Raw genomic sequence first — 19,087 nt, 5'->3', positions numbered from 1 at the left:
GTTTTTTAATTGTTAACACCAATACTATCAATAACTGACATATTTTGGGTTTCCATTATTTTTTCATTCGATTTTGGCCTTTTCAATTGATGTAGCAGAAGAGTTTTGATATAACATCCTTTATTTTGCAGAAATTCTCGCAATATTATTCCGCTGCCTCTAACCGCATCTATATCGCAACCATAAATCTGGTTAAATTTCTCTAAGGATTTTTGTGCTACTTGAAGCCCTGGACATCCTTGATCGGTTGTTTCTAAAGTAATATAAAAAAGACCGTTTAGACTTTTTTTCTTGTAATGGCATACTTTCATTTTTCATATAAGGATACGGCGGGATTCGAATCCAGCCCGACCACTCGGCTACTGCAACCCCCCTTGTTAGTAATTATTTAACAATATCTTTTTTTTTGTTTTGTTTTTTTACGAGAGTTCGCAACAGCAGAGGTTAGATCAACCTTTGGGGTGCCGGTATTTTTGATAAAAAGCCGATTTGTAAGTATGTCGGGTTGAATGCAGGACCGCTGGATTCGAACCCGGAACCTTCACCTTACAGTGATGAGCGCCGTGTTAACGCCTAAACCGTTGCGGCCTCCGACGCCCCTGATATCTGTTTTAAAGAAACACATTCTATGAATATAACTATTTTCCACGAATAAAAAATTAAGATGGAAAAAACATAAATTTTAGCTTTTGCATTTTTGAATATCAATAATACAAAATCGATTCTAACTTTAAAAAAATCACGCCCTGTAGTTAGTTGTTTTAGTTAGTTAATTATTCAAATTCTTTCCGGCAATATCTAAAAAAGATCAAATTTGACTTTTGGTGAACGGAGATGGTTTGAAACTTAAAATACACTATCGATATATATTCGTATAAGATCATCCGTTTCATTCTTTAATAAATAATTTATTTTTTCAAGTCAACCATATCACAATTTCATTTTTCGAGCAGTTGTGAAAATATTTTCCTCAAGTGCACATCTGTTTTATTACAACAAATGTTGAACATAGTTTGGAAAAGTACATTATGTTAATAGTCTAGGACAAAAAGCTTACTACAAGGACGATATGCTTGACAAGTCGATAGGCTAGCCCCAAAATGTACAACCTGTTTTTGCTGCTCAACCTCTCATCCGCATACGCCATCCAATTTACTCCAGGTAAATTTCACTTTGTACTTCCGACGCTTTGAACCACCGCACACGTGTTTTTTGTCTTTTCCAGCAATTCTCGAAGATACTGTGATCACGTTTAGCGAATGGATATCGCTGCTTTTATCGAGGGGTGTGTACGTCATCTTGGCCACTTTGATCGCCTTTTGCTTTGTAGTGACGACTGTGAAAAATAAGGTAAGCAATAAATCTTAATTTAAACCCGTATTCCAGTTAATTAGAATGTGTTTAGTTCTGCGAACGGAAAGAGGCCGATGAGTGCAAGGGCAAAGACGAGACATGGTCCTCTCTTTTCTTAAATAAGCCAAATGATCAGTTTTGGTTACCCGGTACCAGAGAACAGTAAGTAGAACTAGAAACCCGGTCTTCTCTTGACTTTTAAACATTGGCTGTGATTTGTAGACTTGCCCCGTCTAGTAATGGAAAAAATACTGACACTCTCATGGAAGCTGTTGAGACGTTGAAGACTGAACTGGAAAAAGCAAACAGGTGCTGTTTTAAGTATTTTATTACACAGGCTGTCTTGTAAACAGACGTCATTACTTCCAGAGGATATCCTACAATGTCAAATTGGACAAAAAATTCCTCACTATCAAAGGTTATTAGCAATTTAATTAGGTTTCGTGGTTCGCTTGACCAAATGAATTATTTTCAATTAAGGTTTTGGTTGAGATAAAAAAGCCAGTGTCACAAGCGGGATTCGAACCCACGACCTTCGGCTAAATACGCCTCTGCTCTACCACTTGAACTATCGTGACTTCGATCCTCTCAGACACTAACTTCTCATCTCAACCCCACCTTTTGTCCGAGTGGATCGAAGTCACGATAGCTCAAGTGGTAGAGCATCGGCGTATTTAGACGAAGGTCGTGGGTTCGAATCCCGCTTGTGACATACTTTTTTATCACAACCAAAACCTTAATTAATTGAAAAGTTATTAGTAATGTAAAATTAACGTTTAATTGATGAAAAATTGATTTTTGCTTTACAAAATAGTCATTAAGTCATCATTAAATTTGAAACTTCTCTTAAAAAATAATAAAAATAAACAAAAAAGTTTTTTAGTGCAAAATTAAAGTAAGCTGCAAAGATTTAAAAAAATTAATTAAAAGCTCCAATTCTATCAAGAAACTATGTTAGACTTGCATTCTTCAAAGAGCTGTAAATTTTGAACCTTTAATTTCATTTTTTAAAGCTTTTGGTTTATTTTTATGGCCACTTTTGCACAATTTTGTTAAACTTTTATTGGTTGTTTAAAAAAATAAGTTTCAAAATCTTAATGAATGAATTGTTTTAAACGTTTGTAATCTACAAATCACATGTTTAGCAATTAAACGTTAATTTTACATTGGTGATAATTGACTTTTGAAAAAAATTTAATGTATCTTAACTAGGAGGGGCAACATTTCTGCAAATGCCATATCTGCCAGCGTTTGCAAAACCAAGAAAATCTTACTTTAACTTCAGACGATAAAGTTGGAAACTTGAAAAATTTCGCCTTAGTGATTTTTTGTTTCGTTTGTTTAAGATTAAAATAAAAAACACAATTGGATTTCATAAAGTTTTTAATGACATTTTCATTGGGTGAAAGCTAATTTATACAGGATTAACTTTTCATGAGAGATGTATATACTTTATGGAATAAAGTTGGGAAAGTTTGATATGAAAATTGAAATATCTTGAATACAATTAAGATGCAGACATTGTACAATAGGGACTTTTTAGTCAAATTTGACATGTAGAATAACGTCCTGAAGTATTGACGTCTGTTCACGGGACACCCTGTATAGGAAATCAATTACTGTGTCGTCATAAAAAAGAAAGCAAAATATTATGTTTACCTGTTGTAGTTATTTTTTTATAATCGTGGATAAATGCTTTATAGAAGTGTGCTTTACACAAGTAAAGATGGTACAAATTGCGTTATACAAAACTAACTTATGACCACAAAACAACACTTTGGTGTGTGCGTTTGATCTTAAAGAGTACCTATGAATCGAATTTATTTTGAAAAATCATTTATTTATGAATGTGTTGAAACTAACCATGTTGTTAGCTGTCAACTTCTATATTTGATAATGGTTAATGGACATCCCATTGATAACAGATCAAGGGCCGAGCTAGAAGAAACACTTGCTTTAATAGAGCAGAAGAAGGACGGAGAAATGATAGCTATCTGGAAAGAAGAATCGGTTCAAATTAAAAAAGAATCAGAAGAGTCCGAAATTCAGTTAAAGATTGCTCTAGAGGTAAGTCGACTATGTTGGAAAATTGGTTATCGAAATAAAAGACTCGTGGCAATTAGGAAAAGAACGATTTGAGCCGAGAAATCGAGCAACTGAGGAGAGAACGGGAGGAGAAGCTGTCAGAGAGCGCTTTCAAAGAGAAAAAAAAGCTGGTGGACAGTCTGGATAGCGCCCGGTCCGAGATTGAGGTGCTCAAGAACCAGATGAAAGATATGAAAGCAGAGCGAGACATGGCGGTCAGGCTTGCATCCGATATGATGGAAAAGGCAAAAGGCGTGACGCAAAGAGATAAGGAGCAAAGACAGCTCATTGAGGACATGATCGATTCGTAAGTGAACATTTCAGCCCGGGTGTTACTTTGTGCGTACATAGATGTTTTTTCCAGAGAGCTAAAGAGAGTTAGAGAAGAGGACGATGTGAAGAGTGGCGAGAATGACTTAAAAACCGAACTGGATCAAATCGAGAGTATGTGCTTGCCAGACAATCCTCCGGCAGAAGGGACTTTCAAAAGCGAAAGCTCACTATGCAGTAAGTCATCCGTATGTGGGACGAAATGCATCCTTCACAGCGACATACGCTCTCTGAGGATGGCCGTTGGCGACGGTCCGCTCACAATCTGCAACAATCTCAACGATCTTTTCATCGCCGTCCAGTCCAACGCCGTTCAGTCAAACGTCGAAAGGTAAACCGTCATCCATATCAGTTGGTCAAGTCGACTAATTTTTACATTTCTAGTCCGGAAGAACCGCGGACGACGACATCCGGCAGCGAAAGCAGCTCCGTCGACGAAGAAGGCGACGGAAACAAAAAAATACTCCTGACTCGCTCGCCCGCTTTCCGAGCCTTTCTCAACTCGTTTACCCAAAGAAACAGCTAACACCTTGTATTCGTCTTTAGAACGATTAAATTACCAATTAAAAGAATATAAAAAAAATCAGATTCGTGCACGTCCTTTTTTGAAAAAATGTCAAACCCCTATCCAACAACTCCAATAAATAACACATTAATAAAATCTTATATAGTATCATATCTTTAGTCTAGTATAATTAAAATACATTTTATAGTATTAAAAAATAGTGGTTATGTTTGTTATGTTGAAAATCGGGGTCTTAGCTTCTTTTTTAAAAATACTTTTCAACAATCACTGTTTTTAGCACAGTTTGTTTTTGCAATTTGGTCGTTTCCAAATATTCTTGTCAGCTTATCTTAGTTTAGTTTTTTTTGCCAAAGCAGGCCACATTCAAAGAGAAAAAAAGAACTAATTTAATAATGAAAATAATTGTAATCATTGTGATTTACTCTTGCAATTTTCGGTTTGCTTGGCCAATGAGCGATTCCCATTGTTTCCTTTCATAAATCACTCCCTCTCCCTCTCACTCTGTATCTCTCTCTCCCCCCTCACTCTCTCTCTCTCTCTCTCACTCTCTCTGCTCTCTCTGTATCTATCTATGTGTCTCTCTATTTTTATCAATCTATCTCCATCTGTATATCTAACTATATCTATCAATATCTCTCTTTCTCTTACTACTCCAGCTTTATGTTTTACCTTCTCTCTCTTTTTCTCTCTCTCCCTCTCCCCTCTATCTTTATCTTTCTCTTTTTCTATCTCTCTATCTCTATCTATCTCTTTCATCTAACTATCTATCATCTATCTATCTATCTTTATCTCTCTCTTTCTCTGCTCTCTCTGTAATTATCTATGCATCTATATATCTATGTCTATATCTATTTTTATCAATCTATCTTCATCTATCTACCTCTATCTATATATCTAACTATATCTATCAATCTATAAATTTCTCTCTTTCTCTTACTTCCTCTAGCTTTATGTTTTACCTTCTCTTTCTCTCTCTCTCTCTCTCCCCTCTATCATTATCTTTCTCTTTCTCTCTCTCTCTCTCTCTCTCTCTCTCTCTCTTTCTCTCTNTCTCTCTCTCTCTCTCTCTCTCTCTCTCTCTCTCTCTCTCTCTCTCTCTGTCTCTCTTTCTCCCTCCCGAGGGAACCAAAAAATGAAGTTATTCGAAGTAATTAATGTATAATAAATTAGAATCTATCTTTATCTCTCTCACTCTCTCCCTCTATCTTTATTTTTTTTTCTCTCTCTCTCTATCTATCTATCTCTCACTCTCTCTCCCTCTAACTTATCTTTATCTTTTGTCTCTCTTTTCCTTTCACTCACTCTCTCTTTGTCGTTCTCTCTTTCTTTTCTCTCCTCTCTAACTCTCTCTCTATCTTTCTCTTTCTCTCTACCTCTCATTCTCTCTCCCTCTACTTTATCTTTCTCTCTTCTCTCCCTTTTCCTTTTACTCTCTCTCTCTTTTCTCTCTCTCTCTCTCTTTCTCTCTCCTACTCTCTCCCTCTATCTTTATCTCTTATTAACTGTGCCTTCAGTGGTAGTGTGTACTGATCTCATCAAACTCATCTAACAAACCGAAATGATCGGAAACGATGAAATTATAAATTAAAAATGTGTTTATATTTATAGTAAATCGTGCAAATAATAATTATTATGTGGTAAGGTATTATTGAGTTTGAAAAAATGTATTATACAGAATGATGGCGTCTGTGACCAGGATGAATTCTTATGTTCACTGATGACTGCAATTGTTCATCCTGTACTTCTTTATGGTATGTATACTGAACTACTCTATGATTTCCACATTTAAATCTATGTTTAGGTTTTAGGTGATATCGTTCTCAAGGTGGAATATTTGAAGTTGCTCTATGTGAAGATTAGAGGCTCATCACACTTCCGAACTCTGTGTTTTTTAGTGACCGGTTGTTTAATAATTTATTGGATTCGTGAGGAGCGGCCAGAAGATTTTTCTTGACCGCTCTTCACGATTCACGAATCCAAAAAATAATTAAAATTCTTCAGAACTATCTAGGATTGCCGTGTATATCGAAGCTTCCATGTGATATTGAATCTTCAGTATGCTTTCCCATAATTTATGATTGATGTTTTCCATGGTATGTTCAAAATATCCTCCCAGATAATCTAATGTAAAATCATTTTCCACCAAAGGCTTGTCTTAGCACTTGAAAGATTTTTTTTATTGTTTAACTACACGCTCTAATATTTTATATTTATTGATTAACGATGAAAAGCTCGCCCTGCACCCTCTTAGCGACGGTTTCAATATCAAAATTTAATTAGTGTCTGTGTTAAAAGTGTCTTTTTCAATGAATTTCTCGCTTTTAGAAAATTCAATTGTGTCTATCTAGTTAATTTTTTAAACGTCAACAACTAGAGGATTTTTCTTGTGCGTCCATTTCTTCGGTTTCCGTTCTCACGAGTTTTGTGAATGACTCCCGAGTCAATAGGTCCAGGGCTCAATGGCCCTTAGGACGACAAAAGACCCCCGTTTCAGGTAAACACCGTTCAACGTGTCTTGGTACAAATGAAAAAAGGGCATAAACTGACCCTTTACACCCTCTCAATGAAGTACTTGTTAGGGGTAAAGAGATGGTACGACCGCCTCGAACTTTCAGCAGACGAGAAATAAGAACAGTACTGGCGATATCTCTTTAAAAAAATAAAAAATAAATTTGATTTCTTCGACTAAACCTTTAAATTCGAATAAAATTATTTTCCTTTAAGAAGTTTTTTTGAAGAATTGAAGTTCTTTTCCTTTTATATTATATATATCTGTCTGATGATTACAAAATGTGTATGGCACAAAAGGATGCAAATCCATCGAATTGCCAATTGGAAATTGATGTTTCAGACTTGTTTTATATATTTTATTTCTTACTTTAAAAACAATATAATTGTTAAATAATTAAATGGAAGACACATTATTTATCTTGAATGCTAAATTAATTAATTTGGTTACTTGTTAGAATTCTATAATGCATTAAGCTTTACAATCAGCTTTATTTAAAGGTTAAAAGCTAAAACAAAAGTTTAATTTTTCACGAAAAACTTGGTGTTTTTACTCAGTTTTGAAGCATCGGACCGCTTCTTCCTACAAAACCGTTCGGTGGTATTAGGCATAAAACAGTTGGTGATTCGGTCGGCATCCTTTGACATATTCTAACCTGCAGCCCGTCATGCTTCTGAATTCTTTGTCGGAGGAAAAACGGTTCGTTAGACCTCCAACCGGAGGATTGTTCGATTCAGAGGAGGAAACCAAGTGGACGAGATTCTGAATGGGACAAGCGATTTTTTTTCTCCTTTGCCTGAGCAATCAAGTGAAATGGTCATTACCTACAGAAGCACAATTTTTCTTTTCAATTATTATTATGTCTGTGCTGCTCTCTCCAGTAAGTAAGATATATCCTATTGGAATACAAATAAGTAAACATATGAATATAAATATTAATTAAAACAAAATAAGTAGTCTTACTGTACTGAGTGAAGTCTGATTGGTTCCTACAGTTAATATGGCAATACAATTTTCAATGATAGCAGTCTGTTGATTCCGGATGATTTATGAAAATTAACATGCATAGAAATTATCAAAACGACTTTAGAAAGCTTTGCTAGTGTTGTGAAGATATGCAAAGAACCAACATATTCGTTTTATCCGTGACTGCGTTTTGGGGAAAAATGTGATTGTATACACGACTTCATGAAAATTTAAATTTTAGATTTAACCACTTTTCATAGCAATCACAGATTTGTGATTCTCTTTCTGCCTTTTTTCAGCTTCTTTTGTTTTCTGCCTCTATTTTACTCTGACTTTCGACATTCTCACTATCACCCTCTCTCACACTATCTCACTTAACCGAGAAAAGATCAGAAGTTCGTAATTTTATTGTGAGAAGGGGTCATCGAGGTCACCGGCAAGTGGATATTGGAAAGGTGTCAAGTGCCAAGGAAGCCTGATAGTGGATTTCAGTGAGGACAGAAATATTGTCATTGCTGCAAGACGGAAGCCTTTCCATAGCGCCCGCCAGATCCTAAATGAAGTACAAGATGTTTTAGCAAGGCCTTTATCAATTATTACGAATCGTTTGTGGGAAAATTGGCATCACATCGTATGCCCCTTTGAGACGGCCTGCAGCAACAGCCCGCCACCAGCAACTCAGGAGAATATGGTGCCGCGAGCGCCTAGAAGAGGACACCAATTGGAATGCTGTTATGTTTACTGAGACGCGTTTCTGTCTGTATAAATGATAGCAGGCGCCGAAGAGCCTACCTAGAACAGAGGATGCGAACAATGCTCCAGTTCGTGCTCCCTTCAGTGCAGTTTGGAGGAGGACGAGTAATGACTGTTGAAGCAACCGCAGTCAGTTATGTCCAAAATAATAATCGAGGAATACATCCCTCAAACCAGGGATCTCATTGGCAGGGATTTTCGGTTTCTGGATGACGATGCCAGACCTCATACAGGCAGAGTTGTTCAGCGATGTTTAGAAAACCTGGGAATTTCCCATGTGCCACTTCCCCCATGTCTCCAGACCTCAATCCCATCGAGCACATGTGGGATGCGTTGCAGGGAAGGCTTTTCGATCACCATCCGCAGCCAGTTGACCTGCAACAACTGAGTGCAGCGTTGCAACATCTATGGAGTGAAATTCCTTATGAAATTAGTGACTTATTAAAAGTATGCCTAACAGGTGCACAGAGGTTTTAGCTAACAGAGGACATTATGCACGATATTAATTGTTTAAATTTAATACACCTAGTTTCATGCATTAATTTCAATTTGTATAAATATTTTCATTCAATGATTATGATTTCACGATGATCTATATGATTCTCAATAAACTAATGTATTGTTTGAATTTTTTATTTTTATTGACTAATGTTTTTATTTTTTCCATCACGTTTTAATTTTTTTTAAATTTTACATACTTTGCAATATAACGACTGTTACAATAGACAAACTGTTTAGAGACAAACAAGAAGATCAATATTCGAAATTCAAAACAATAAATGGAGTGCCACAAGGTAGCATATTAGGTCAATTCCTTACACTAGTGATTTTCCAAAAATAGATGGAGTAAAAATTGCAACGTTTGCAAATGACACAGCGGTAATATCAGTAGGGCTAATTATCAATCGTTCAACCAAAATCCTCCAAAATGCTTTTAATAAGATAAAGTAATGGACAAAAAAGTGTAAAATCAAGCTCAATCATCAGTACGTATAAACTTTACAAACAAAAAAGTGGACCATGTTCCGCTCACAATTCGAAATACCATACAGTGATACAGTTAAATATCTGGGAATGACCTTAGATGCCAAGCTGAGATGGAAAGAACACGTCAAGAAAAAAAGGACAGAAATAGGTTTTAGGTGTAGACAACTATACTGGTTGATGGGAGATTCCAAATCCCATAAATTTCGAAAAGTTGAAATTCGTTTTCTGCGTTCCCAACAAACTCTGAATTCAAATTTTTTAGGAATATAAAAAAAAATTATCCTAGTTTGCCTCCCAATAAACTCAGATTTTTCGAAAATCACAAAAATAATGACAACTTTGAAACAACTCGACGATCCACAGGAAACGTTACAGGGATTTAGAACTCTATAAACTATAATTAATGGCACAACCTTGGGCTTAATAAATTATAACTGGATGTATAAAATAAAACGTTAGGCGAGTTTGTATGGATTTCATCTTTTTTTCTCACTTATTATCACTTAAAATCGAAACCTTGCCGACAAAGGCTTAAAGAAGAAAAATTAATTTTTTGTTCGTTATGAAAATTCGTATTATCATTTTTTAGAAGATGCTTAAAACGAATCTGAATTTGTTTTTCAACAATATTTTGCTTGGCCGCTTTTGGTTTTTACGTATCTTATTTAATATGATCCTGCGTATTATTACATATATTATAGTCTTTTCCTACCTAACAACTGAATGGAATTATATTGTGTAGTAACTTGAAGTACATGCACAACAAAGACCTCTATTAAAAAATAATTATTTAAATTACTGAACATTTTTTCTTGGCTCAGATGGCTCATTGGGAAAAAACGCTCGGACAAGAGTCTAAAATTTGGGCTTAGTACGGTAAAAAAATTCAATTAAAGCCAGTTAGACCACTTTCGTAACCTACCTTAAGTGTCTTCATTGATGAAATTCGGGTATAAGCTACTTTGCTTTGTTTTTTATTATTCAGGACCATTTAAACAATTTCATCGCCGATGTCCTACTTTCACCACGTGTCTCTCTCCAAATCGCAGATACCAATAAAAAAAAGTTAAAAAAAAGTTCGAATAGAGAGTTTATAATAATAGATAACACAAGGATTAGGAGCGATGACAAAAGGAAAGGATGTACGAGATCGGAAGCCCCTGTGATGAAGGGTTGCCCAAGACGTTGGTTCGTTATGTAAAAGAGTCTCGGATACGCCCATCCCAGTCGTGGGAATAAGACCGTTACAATCCAACCGTCTAGTAGAAGTAATATTATTTATTTACATTTCACTTTAAATTTTATTTAAAAAAATGTATATGAAAAAAATCAAAATTGGGCAGTTTCATGCGTTAAACATTTTGTACATGGTTGATTTCGTTTGTTTTTTTTTGTTTTTTTTTTTACGTTTGACACATTTAACGTAAAGTCTATTTATAATATAACTAGGCTAACTGGCTAAAAAATGTCCTTTATATAGAAAAGATTGAATATAAAACTGTTCTTAATATTTAAATGTAGCCTTGCAAGAAAACAGTCTGCTCTCATCTTACGACCCACCAATATTTGATATGAAATCTTAATTAAAACAACATTACATTTATTACGATTGAACTCAATTATGTATCAAATTTTCCGTTTACAGTTTTGTACAATGTTTATTTTTAAAAAAATTTATAAAAACACAAAAATAAAGTCACTATTTTGTAGAGACATCGTTTAATTGTTGAAAACCTTATTGCTGTTTTATTTATTTAAATATTGAACTATTAGTTTTCAACTAATATGGTTGTTTAATTTTCTAACATATTAATTAGTCTTGATAATTATGAATAATTTGGCTTCACAATTCGATTAGTGATTACTGATAAAACGATTACGGTGCTCTTTAGTAAACAACGTTTCCTATTTAAAATATCGTTTTATTTAATAATGAAATTGTTTAAAGTAATTCATAGCAAAAGATTATCGGGGGGAAAATCTGGATACATATTTATTTATTTAAATGGAAGGCGCGTTATCAAACCCGCAACACTCTGAAGTCAAGCTGTTTGGTCCAACGTGCAATTATTTCCGGAGATAGACCATTAATCATTGATAAAATTGTCTTTATAATAGTGACAACTTATAGTTATGTAATAAGTACATGTTATGTAATAATGTATATATATTATTTGGAGATCGTGAAATGCTGTCTGATGTGACGTAGGTTTTAGAAAAACATTTTTTTTTATCGTGCCAACGTTTCGATCTTTATTGAGATCATCTTCAGGGCTCAAAGTGTTTGTTTTCTGTGTAGATGTGTCATTCTTGGGTGTCGTTGGGCACTCTCAACACGACACACAAGAATGACACAGTTGGCACGATAAAAAAATGTTTTTCTAAAACCTACGTCACACCAGACCGCATCTCACGATCTCCAAATAATTATTAACTAACAGTCACTAAACACCACACACACACACACACACACACACATATTTTTTTTGGGGGGGGGAGATAGAGTTGCCAACAACAGCCATTGTCAGGGACTAGCAATATTTATAAGACAGGTTGAAATTAAGTTAAACAAAGTTGAGGTCTTTTGTTGAAGATATAAGTTCTGTTGGAACTGATTAATCTCTTGTTTGGTCGTTTCCGATCATTTTTCTCTGCCTATTCTCGCTGTTTTGGTCTGTCAGAAATGTTTCGGTATCTCGCCATCTTCATTGGTGAAGTTGTGTACTAATGAAGAAATAACACTCAAATCCACAACTAGTATAGACCAAAATTTTGGGATATAGCTTGACCAGATACAGCGGAGTCCGAACTAATTGGTCGAGCGGTGTTCAGTTAGCAGAAAGTTCGATTAACCGAAAAACTCCAGTAAAACAAGTCTGCTTTAACAAGAAATGATTGTATAGACACACGAGATCAGGTAATATACACACATGTATGTTGAAAAATATGCTGGAAGTTTGAAAAAGCTACCGGAGGATGAAATTTGTTGTGCCCATGATCGGTTTTTGGTCTGACCAATGCATTTTGGCGTCTCAACATATTCCGTTTTAATAATATTTTTGTGTTTACTGGGTCACAATGTCAACTTTGTCTACAAGAGACGAAGGCAACTGCCGTGCAATAGCTAGGAAATGACTATATGCTACCTGGGAATGCGATTATTGCGCAATATGGACCTAGATTTCACCTGAGAAGAAGTCATTACTTAATAAAAGAAGCGAAAATTTTCCAGGAAAACGAGTAGTAATAATTGGACACAATAGACGAAATTTTAAGTGCAAATAGACACTACATCCTTTCGACTCCAAATGGAAAAAACTTCTCGCCCTTTGAAATATGGATGAATTTTTTTTTTTGCCAATCTGCCACTTGGATGGCGGGTAACCTAAACTCAAAATCGTTGGAAACACAAACTACGGGTTATTACAGACAATAGAATTTGGAGTGTGCTAGGCCAAAATAATTGATCATTAATACCATCAAAATTTAACTGGATAATGCAAATACGTATGGTTTGCCAAGTAAAAGTTCAATTTGCCAATTGTGTTCGGATGAAGCGGACTTTCTAATGAAGTTGAATTTAACCAATTCAGAACGAATTTATCTTGGGATTATTTGATCCTGTCGAGGATCTGGCATCACGGATGTACTGGCTTAGATCAAATTTCGATTTCAAGCAGAGGACAAATCTAAAAAAAAAAAACTCACGGAGGGGCGATTACCACACTTTCTATATCACTTTCCATCCGAGCTTGAAAAGTGGTAAACTTTGTGTGGTCCGGTCGCGCGTCCACAGGTGTCTTTTTCCCATCCTCGAGTGGTATTAAGAGCGTATTTAAAACGGTGCGCTCAATTCAACTTAAGAAATTCATTGAGTGGAGTGTCCGTTTGAATGGTGGATCCCATGACAAAGGGAGTTCATTCATGTACCAGCTACCTGTTTCCCACCCTGCACACTATAAATAAACGAGGGAGTTTAGGGCCCACTTCAGTCCGAACCTACCCTCAGAGATGTGCACAACGAAAATCGTGCGAAACATGCCCAGCGAAAGCCGAAAAGTGAGTTATTTTAACCAGTACTTCATTTTAACTTATATCTCAACTAACACACATGACACTTCTGCTATTGATTAAGTTCCATCTGTGTTGAATTTTGGCCATTAGTGGTCGAGTTGGTCCACGCTTTCAATAAACAATGCTGTGAACCAAAATTTATAAATATTGACAATCACTTGATTGGTTTTTTGCCAATAATTTTTCTCTACGCTTAACTATGTTTGATATAGCCGCATGAAACCAGTTACGGTTTTTCAATTAATCAAAAATCGATGGCAAACCCAGCACTGGAAAACATCCCATCAAGTTAAGTTTCACCTTTGCAAGTATGATTAGTAAGTTTCGTATGTGTTATAGGTTGTTCTAGTTTTTTTCTCTTTTTTCCCCCGGACCAAAACAAGAACTTGCATCAGAAATTGCACAAAATCAAAACAATAAAAGACTCTGCACCAAAAGAGACAAAGTTTGCAAGTCCATTTTTGGACCGATATTGGGCAGGCGTGCTGCACATGGAGGTACTTGTGGAGGGGTGCTGAGGTTCAAGTATTTAGGCATTTACGCTACCGTTCTAGTATTTTTTTTCTAACGAGGGTTCGCAACAGCACAGGTCACCCCTCAGGGTGCCGGTGTTTTGAAAAAAAAGCCCATTTGTAAGTATGTCGCGTTCGAATGCAGGGCCGTTGGATTCGAACCCGGGACCTTTACCTTACAGTGATGAGCGCTGTGTCAACGCCTAGACCGTTGCGGCCACCGTCGCCCCTCTAGTCTGTTGTTATTGTGTTATGAAAGTACGAATGACTTTTTTAGATTGGTTTGGTGTGGTTTTGTTCGTGATTACCAACGATTAATCGATTTTCATAAAAGATAAATAAAAAGACAACTAATTTATTTGTCTAAAAATGAACAGTTGAAAATTCTTCAAATAAATTACAATTAATTAAGGTTTTTAGTTGAGATGAAAAAAAGTTAATGGCACGAGAGGGATTCGAACCCACGACCTTCGGTTAGATACGCCGCTGCTCTACCACTTGAGCTATCGTGACCTCGATCCACTCGGACATCAACTCCCCATCTCAACCCCACCTTATGAGTTTTCCCTCCTTTTGCCATTTTTCAAATGTGTAATCGGTTTGGATTCTCGACGACAATTGAAATGGCGACGGAGAGCTTTAGTGAAGTGTACTTCATTTTTAAATCATTAATACACTATTTTCGTGGTCGGCTTGACCAATTAACACATTACAATTAATTAAGGTTTTTAGTTGAGATGAAAAAAAGTTAATGGCACGAGAAAAGTTAAAAAGTTAAGGTCACGATAGCTCAGGTGGTAGAGCAGCGGCGTATCTAGCCGAAGGTCGTGGGTTCGAATCCCTCTCGTGCCATTAACTTTTTTTCATCTCAACTAAAAACCTTAATTAATTGTCTTGTGTTAATTGGTCAAGCGGACCACGAAAATAGTGAATTAACCTTCAAATAAAATTGAATTTTAGACTGCTTGGACGACATTTTTGATACTTCCTTCCTTAGTCTAATATGTTTCTTCTTTTCTGTATATTTAGGTAACACTTACATTATAGACAACTGACAGACCGAAAGTAAACCAGAGCCTTTGCTTAAAAGGGTGAACGAAACCCAAGTTTTCAAACTCCAGAACGTACTCGTGTCCAGTGTACTATCAGTTTCGATATACTATTCGTCAGGAGCAATCAACTTAGCACACTTATCACAATTAACACGATTAGCACAGTTTGCGTGAATAGTTCTTCCTCTTTATAAATTTACTAAATTTACTGAATTCTTTCCCGCCTAGCGAACAAAAATGGCCAACATTGGAATGAAAATACACACAATAAGGGTTGAAATAAACGTAGGTGAATTTAAAGTTTTTTTTCGGTCAAATGAACTTTTTTTTAAATTTCAAATTCACTCTTTTCTTAAATCAATAAAAAACATAGATGATAGAAAATATAAATATGTAAAGTAAAATTCCTGTACATTTGCTATTTTTGTGAAAACATAAAATGGTATCATTAAATCAATAAATTGGTTCTTGATTGAAAAATTTGGAGAAGATTTCGTTTTTCCGAAAAGCAATGTTACACAACAACAATAACTGGAGAATTTGTAATAACTAGAAAACAGTTGAAAAACAATTAAAAACCGTTAAATCAGAGTCAAAAATCTTTCAAAGAATTTAAATCGATGAAATTGCCATTTGAAATAGGCTCCTATCTGTATCCCACTATCTTGGTAAGTTAGATAAAAACTTCTGCTCATGAGAAACAAGGTAAAAAAACAAAACTTTACGTGTCTTGGAGGATTTGCGCGAAAAAAGCCCCAATAAAAAACTAAATAAATAAAATACATGAGGGAACAGATGTTAAACTCACCCTGGAATATTCCAGTTTTTATTAACAAATTTTTAACCATTACTTTACTATTACTACATTAATTATTTCTTATTTTAACATTTAATTTTTAATATTAATTGAAATTAATATTTTTGTATAGTATATTATATAACAGCCCAATATTTATGTTTTTAAAATTACGAATTAATAATAGAAGAATCCTTCATTTGTATATTTAATTGTAAATAATTTTTATATAGTCGTAAAATAAGAGTCCAATTATTTTATATTTAAATCAAAATCGCAAATATACAGGAATTTTTTTACTTGCTTTTATTTTGTACCATCACCTAAATTTTTTTATAACTTTAAAGAAAAGGTTAATTTGATGTTATAATTTGACATGAAATATATCGAAAAAATTCCTAATTTTATTTTTAATTATATATAGTTTTAAATTTTAATTCTAAATCATTTTCATTTGGTCGTAAAATAATTCAATTATTTTATATTTAAACAAAAAAATATACAGAAATCAATATTTATATGCTTATGTTTCATGCCTTCTTCTAAGTTTTTTATTGCTTTAAAGACAGGGTTAATTTGATATTAAAAAAAGGGTTCATTTGATGTTAAAAATTGTTAATTCAACAGGAAAAACGTCGAAAAATTCCTTATTTTTATACAGGGTGAATTGCTACTCGTGCTACAAACTTCTCCAGTAGATTCTTCACCCTAAAATGAACAAAAAAGTTCATATTGTCCATGGTCCGNGAGAATCGGACCATGGACAATATGAACTTTTTTGTTCATTTTAGGGTGAAGAATCTACTGGAGAAGTTTGTAGCACGAGTAGCAATTCACCCTGTATTTAACTATGTATAATTTTAAATTGTAATCGTAATTAATTTGCACGTAACATAAGAGCCTAACTATGATAAAAATAATTTCAAAAACCTTTCAAAGATTTCTCATTGATGAGTATCTGGCCATTGGAAATAGTTAAACCCCTATTCGTATCCCGCTTTCCTGGGAGGTTGGTTCAAAACTTTTGGCTTATGAGAAGCTAACTAAGCAAAAAAAAGTTTACGTATTGGGATTTTTCCCAAACCTCCTCCCAAAATAAATAAATAAATAAATAAAATACAGGGGGGGAGTTAGAAGAAGATAAATTCACACTGTGTATTCCAGTTTTTTTAAACAATTTTTTAACCATTATATAATAGACCAATTCCTTATTTTAATATTTAATTTTTAATGAGAATTGTATTTAATATTTATATGGTATTTTATATAAGAGCCCAATATTTAGCCCAAATCTCCAATTCATATTAGAAGAATCCTTTGTTTTTATATATTCAACTATTTTAAATTTTAATTGTAATTAATTTTCCTTTGGCCGTATAATAAAGCCCAAATATTTTATATTTAAACAAAAATCGCATATATACAGAAATGTTATATGCTTATATTTCATGCCATTTCCTAAGTTTTCTATTGCTTTAAAGAAGCGGATAATTTGAAATTAAAAAGGGTTTAATAAAAAGATTTGTTAACGAAAATTCTTGAGTTTAATTTTATATTCTGCTTTTTCCAGTACCGAGCTGATATTTGAAATTTGGATAGCCAAAAAAACCATTGTTTGATGAAGAAATGAGTGTAAACTTGTTATCATAAAATAACATTAAATCTATTATGCTATTCCAAGCCCAAGCTTTCTATTGACAGACGTCAGTTTACGTTCTCAAAAAAATTTTACGGCTGTTCATCTCATTAATATTAAAATAATCAGGAATGCACTGGTCGCAGATCGTAAACATTTTATTACGACGTGAAAGTAGTAAGCTATTATTTTTTTTTTTATAATGTTTTCTAGTAACCGTTTTCCCAGTTTCTAGCTAGTCTTGTCTAATAAAATGTGTTGGTTGAGATTACTGAGGATACACTGTGAAATGTAATTAATATATTCATTTTATCAAATAAAAACATTATTGTGAGATAGAACCTTGGGGAAAATATGATTGTACATCAGCTTGCGGGAAGGAAATTGATAAAAACGAAAAATCGATTTCTTGGAGCTGTATTATTTGTAAATTACGCAAGGAACTTAATTGTTATATTCCCTTTTTTCCTACAGTGTTTAATATATAATATAAGAAGATCTAAAGATTTTATTTTTTGTTTTTATTATTTGAAAATTTGATGGTATTTAAAACCGTTATGACTGTTTTTGTATCAGATCAGAAAACCGTTAATGGAGAAGAAAAGGCGTGCGAGGATCAACGACTGCCTCGAAGAGCTGAAGAAGATGCTGTTGCAAAACAAAGGAGAGGTACGTCACCGTGGTTTTCCGTCGTTGAAAAACTGATTTCACAGATCGTTAAAAACTGACTAATTGCAGCACCTGCCCGAAGGGCGTCCGACCAAGCTGGAGAAAGCGGATATCCTCGAGCAGACGGTGAATTTCATGAGAAAACTCGTGAACCCGGCCAAGGGTTACAGCCAAGGATTCGCAGACGCCGAAGAAAGGGCCAAATCCATGATAGACGCATACGAAAATTTGAGTCCGCCGGAAAAAATCCGACTCTCCTCCTACCTGTTCTCAAATAGCCAAAAACCAAATACCTTCCTCTACCTCGAAAGGTATTTTCCATCTGATCGTACTATATTGTCTTTGATTATAAATTAACCGTTAAACAATCCGACGTGTCTTTTTCAGATACACTTCAGACAAAGAGAACATAAACGAAATCGTCTGGCGACCTTGGTGAAATACGATTTCAATTCAACTAAAGAATTCCTAAACTGCCTAAACTGTGATATATTTCCGCTTTTGTATTTAACGTGTATAAATTGTAATTAAGAAATAAATTTTATTTTATTCACAATTTTGAGTCTTTGCCCACTTAACAAATAAAGAGGTGGTCTTACTCAGTATTGAATATCAAACATTAATAATATACTCTCACTATTTACACATTGAAATTCATTTATTAATTGGAATAATATTTCCTAATTAATGATTATAACATCGAATTTCTCTCACAACCTCCCTCTATCTTTAATATTTTCTTATTTTTTCACACTCTCCCTTACTCCCTCCCTCTTTGTAAATCTCATTTTCTCATTTCTGCTTCCTATCTTTGTAGAATATTCTCTCTCTCTCTCACT

General features: G+C 34.5%; 2 protein-coding genes across 2 annotated transcripts; both read left to right on the top strand.

Annotated features, from left to right (window-relative positions):
- The first annotated feature begins 751 nt into the window (after positions 1–751).
- LOC106662660 lies at positions 752–4,438 on the top strand. The gene is made up of 8 exons (XM_014386885.2): positions 752–1,161; positions 1,226–1,350; positions 1,406–1,515; positions 1,576–1,662; positions 3,279–3,420; positions 3,477–3,745; positions 3,803–4,099; positions 4,153–4,438. Exons 1-8 carry the CDS (start codon positions 1,101–1,103, stop codon positions 4,292–4,294), a joined length of 1,233 nt encoding a protein of 410 aa, XP_014242371.1. The 5' UTR covers positions 752–1,100; the 3' UTR covers positions 4,295–4,438.
- A 9,051-nt stretch (positions 4,439–13,489) lies between these two features.
- LOC106662459 (transcription factor HES-2-like) lies at positions 13,490–18,762 on the top strand. Its single transcript, XM_014386557.2, has 4 exons — positions 13,490–13,568; positions 18,156–18,248; positions 18,318–18,559; positions 18,636–18,762. The coding sequence occupies exons 1-4, from the start codon at positions 13,521–13,523 to the stop codon at positions 18,685–18,687; spliced, it is 435 nt and encodes a 144-aa protein (XP_014242043.1). The 5' UTR covers positions 13,490–13,520; the 3' UTR covers positions 18,688–18,762.
- Positions 18,763–19,087: the final 325 nt, after the last annotated feature.

Source organism: Cimex lectularius, unplaced genomic scaffold, assembly GCF_000648675.2.
Source record: "Cimex lectularius strain Harlan isolate CLEC.00 unplaced genomic scaffold, Clec_2.1 scaffold43, whole genome shotgun sequence".
NCBI classification, from domain to species: Eukaryota; Metazoa; Arthropoda; class Insecta; order Hemiptera; family Cimicidae; genus Cimex; species Cimex lectularius.
The sequence above is the reverse complement of the archived record's forward strand: the minus strand, read 5'-3'. Positions and strand labels throughout refer to the sequence as shown.

Excerpts from the sequence above, each read along its gene's own strand:
- LOC106662660 (XM_014386885.2), top strand. The coding sequence starts at position 1,101 with ATGTACAACCTGTTTTTGCTGCTCAACCTCTCATCCGCATACGCCATC. Across the intron at positions 1,162-1,225 it reads CGCCATCCAATTTACTCCAG|CAATTCTCGAAGATACTGTG; the intron begins GTAAATTTCACT and ends TGTCTTTTCCAG. Across the intron at positions 1,516-1,575 it reads TTACCCGGTACCAGAGAACA|ACTTGCCCCGTCTAGTAATG; the intron begins GTAAGTAGAACT and ends TGTGATTTGTAG.
- LOC106662459 (XM_014386557.2), top strand. The coding sequence starts at position 13,521 with ATGTGCACAACGAAAATCGTGCGAAACATGCCCAGCGAAAGCCGAAAA. Across the intron at positions 13,569-18,155 it reads TGCCCAGCGAAAGCCGAAAA|ATCAGAAAACCGTTAATGGA; the intron begins GTGAGTTATTTT and ends TTTTTGTATCAG. Across the intron at positions 18,249-18,317 it reads TGTTGCAAAACAAAGGAGAG|CACCTGCCCGAAGGGCGTCC; the intron begins GTACGTCACCGT and ends GACTAATTGCAG.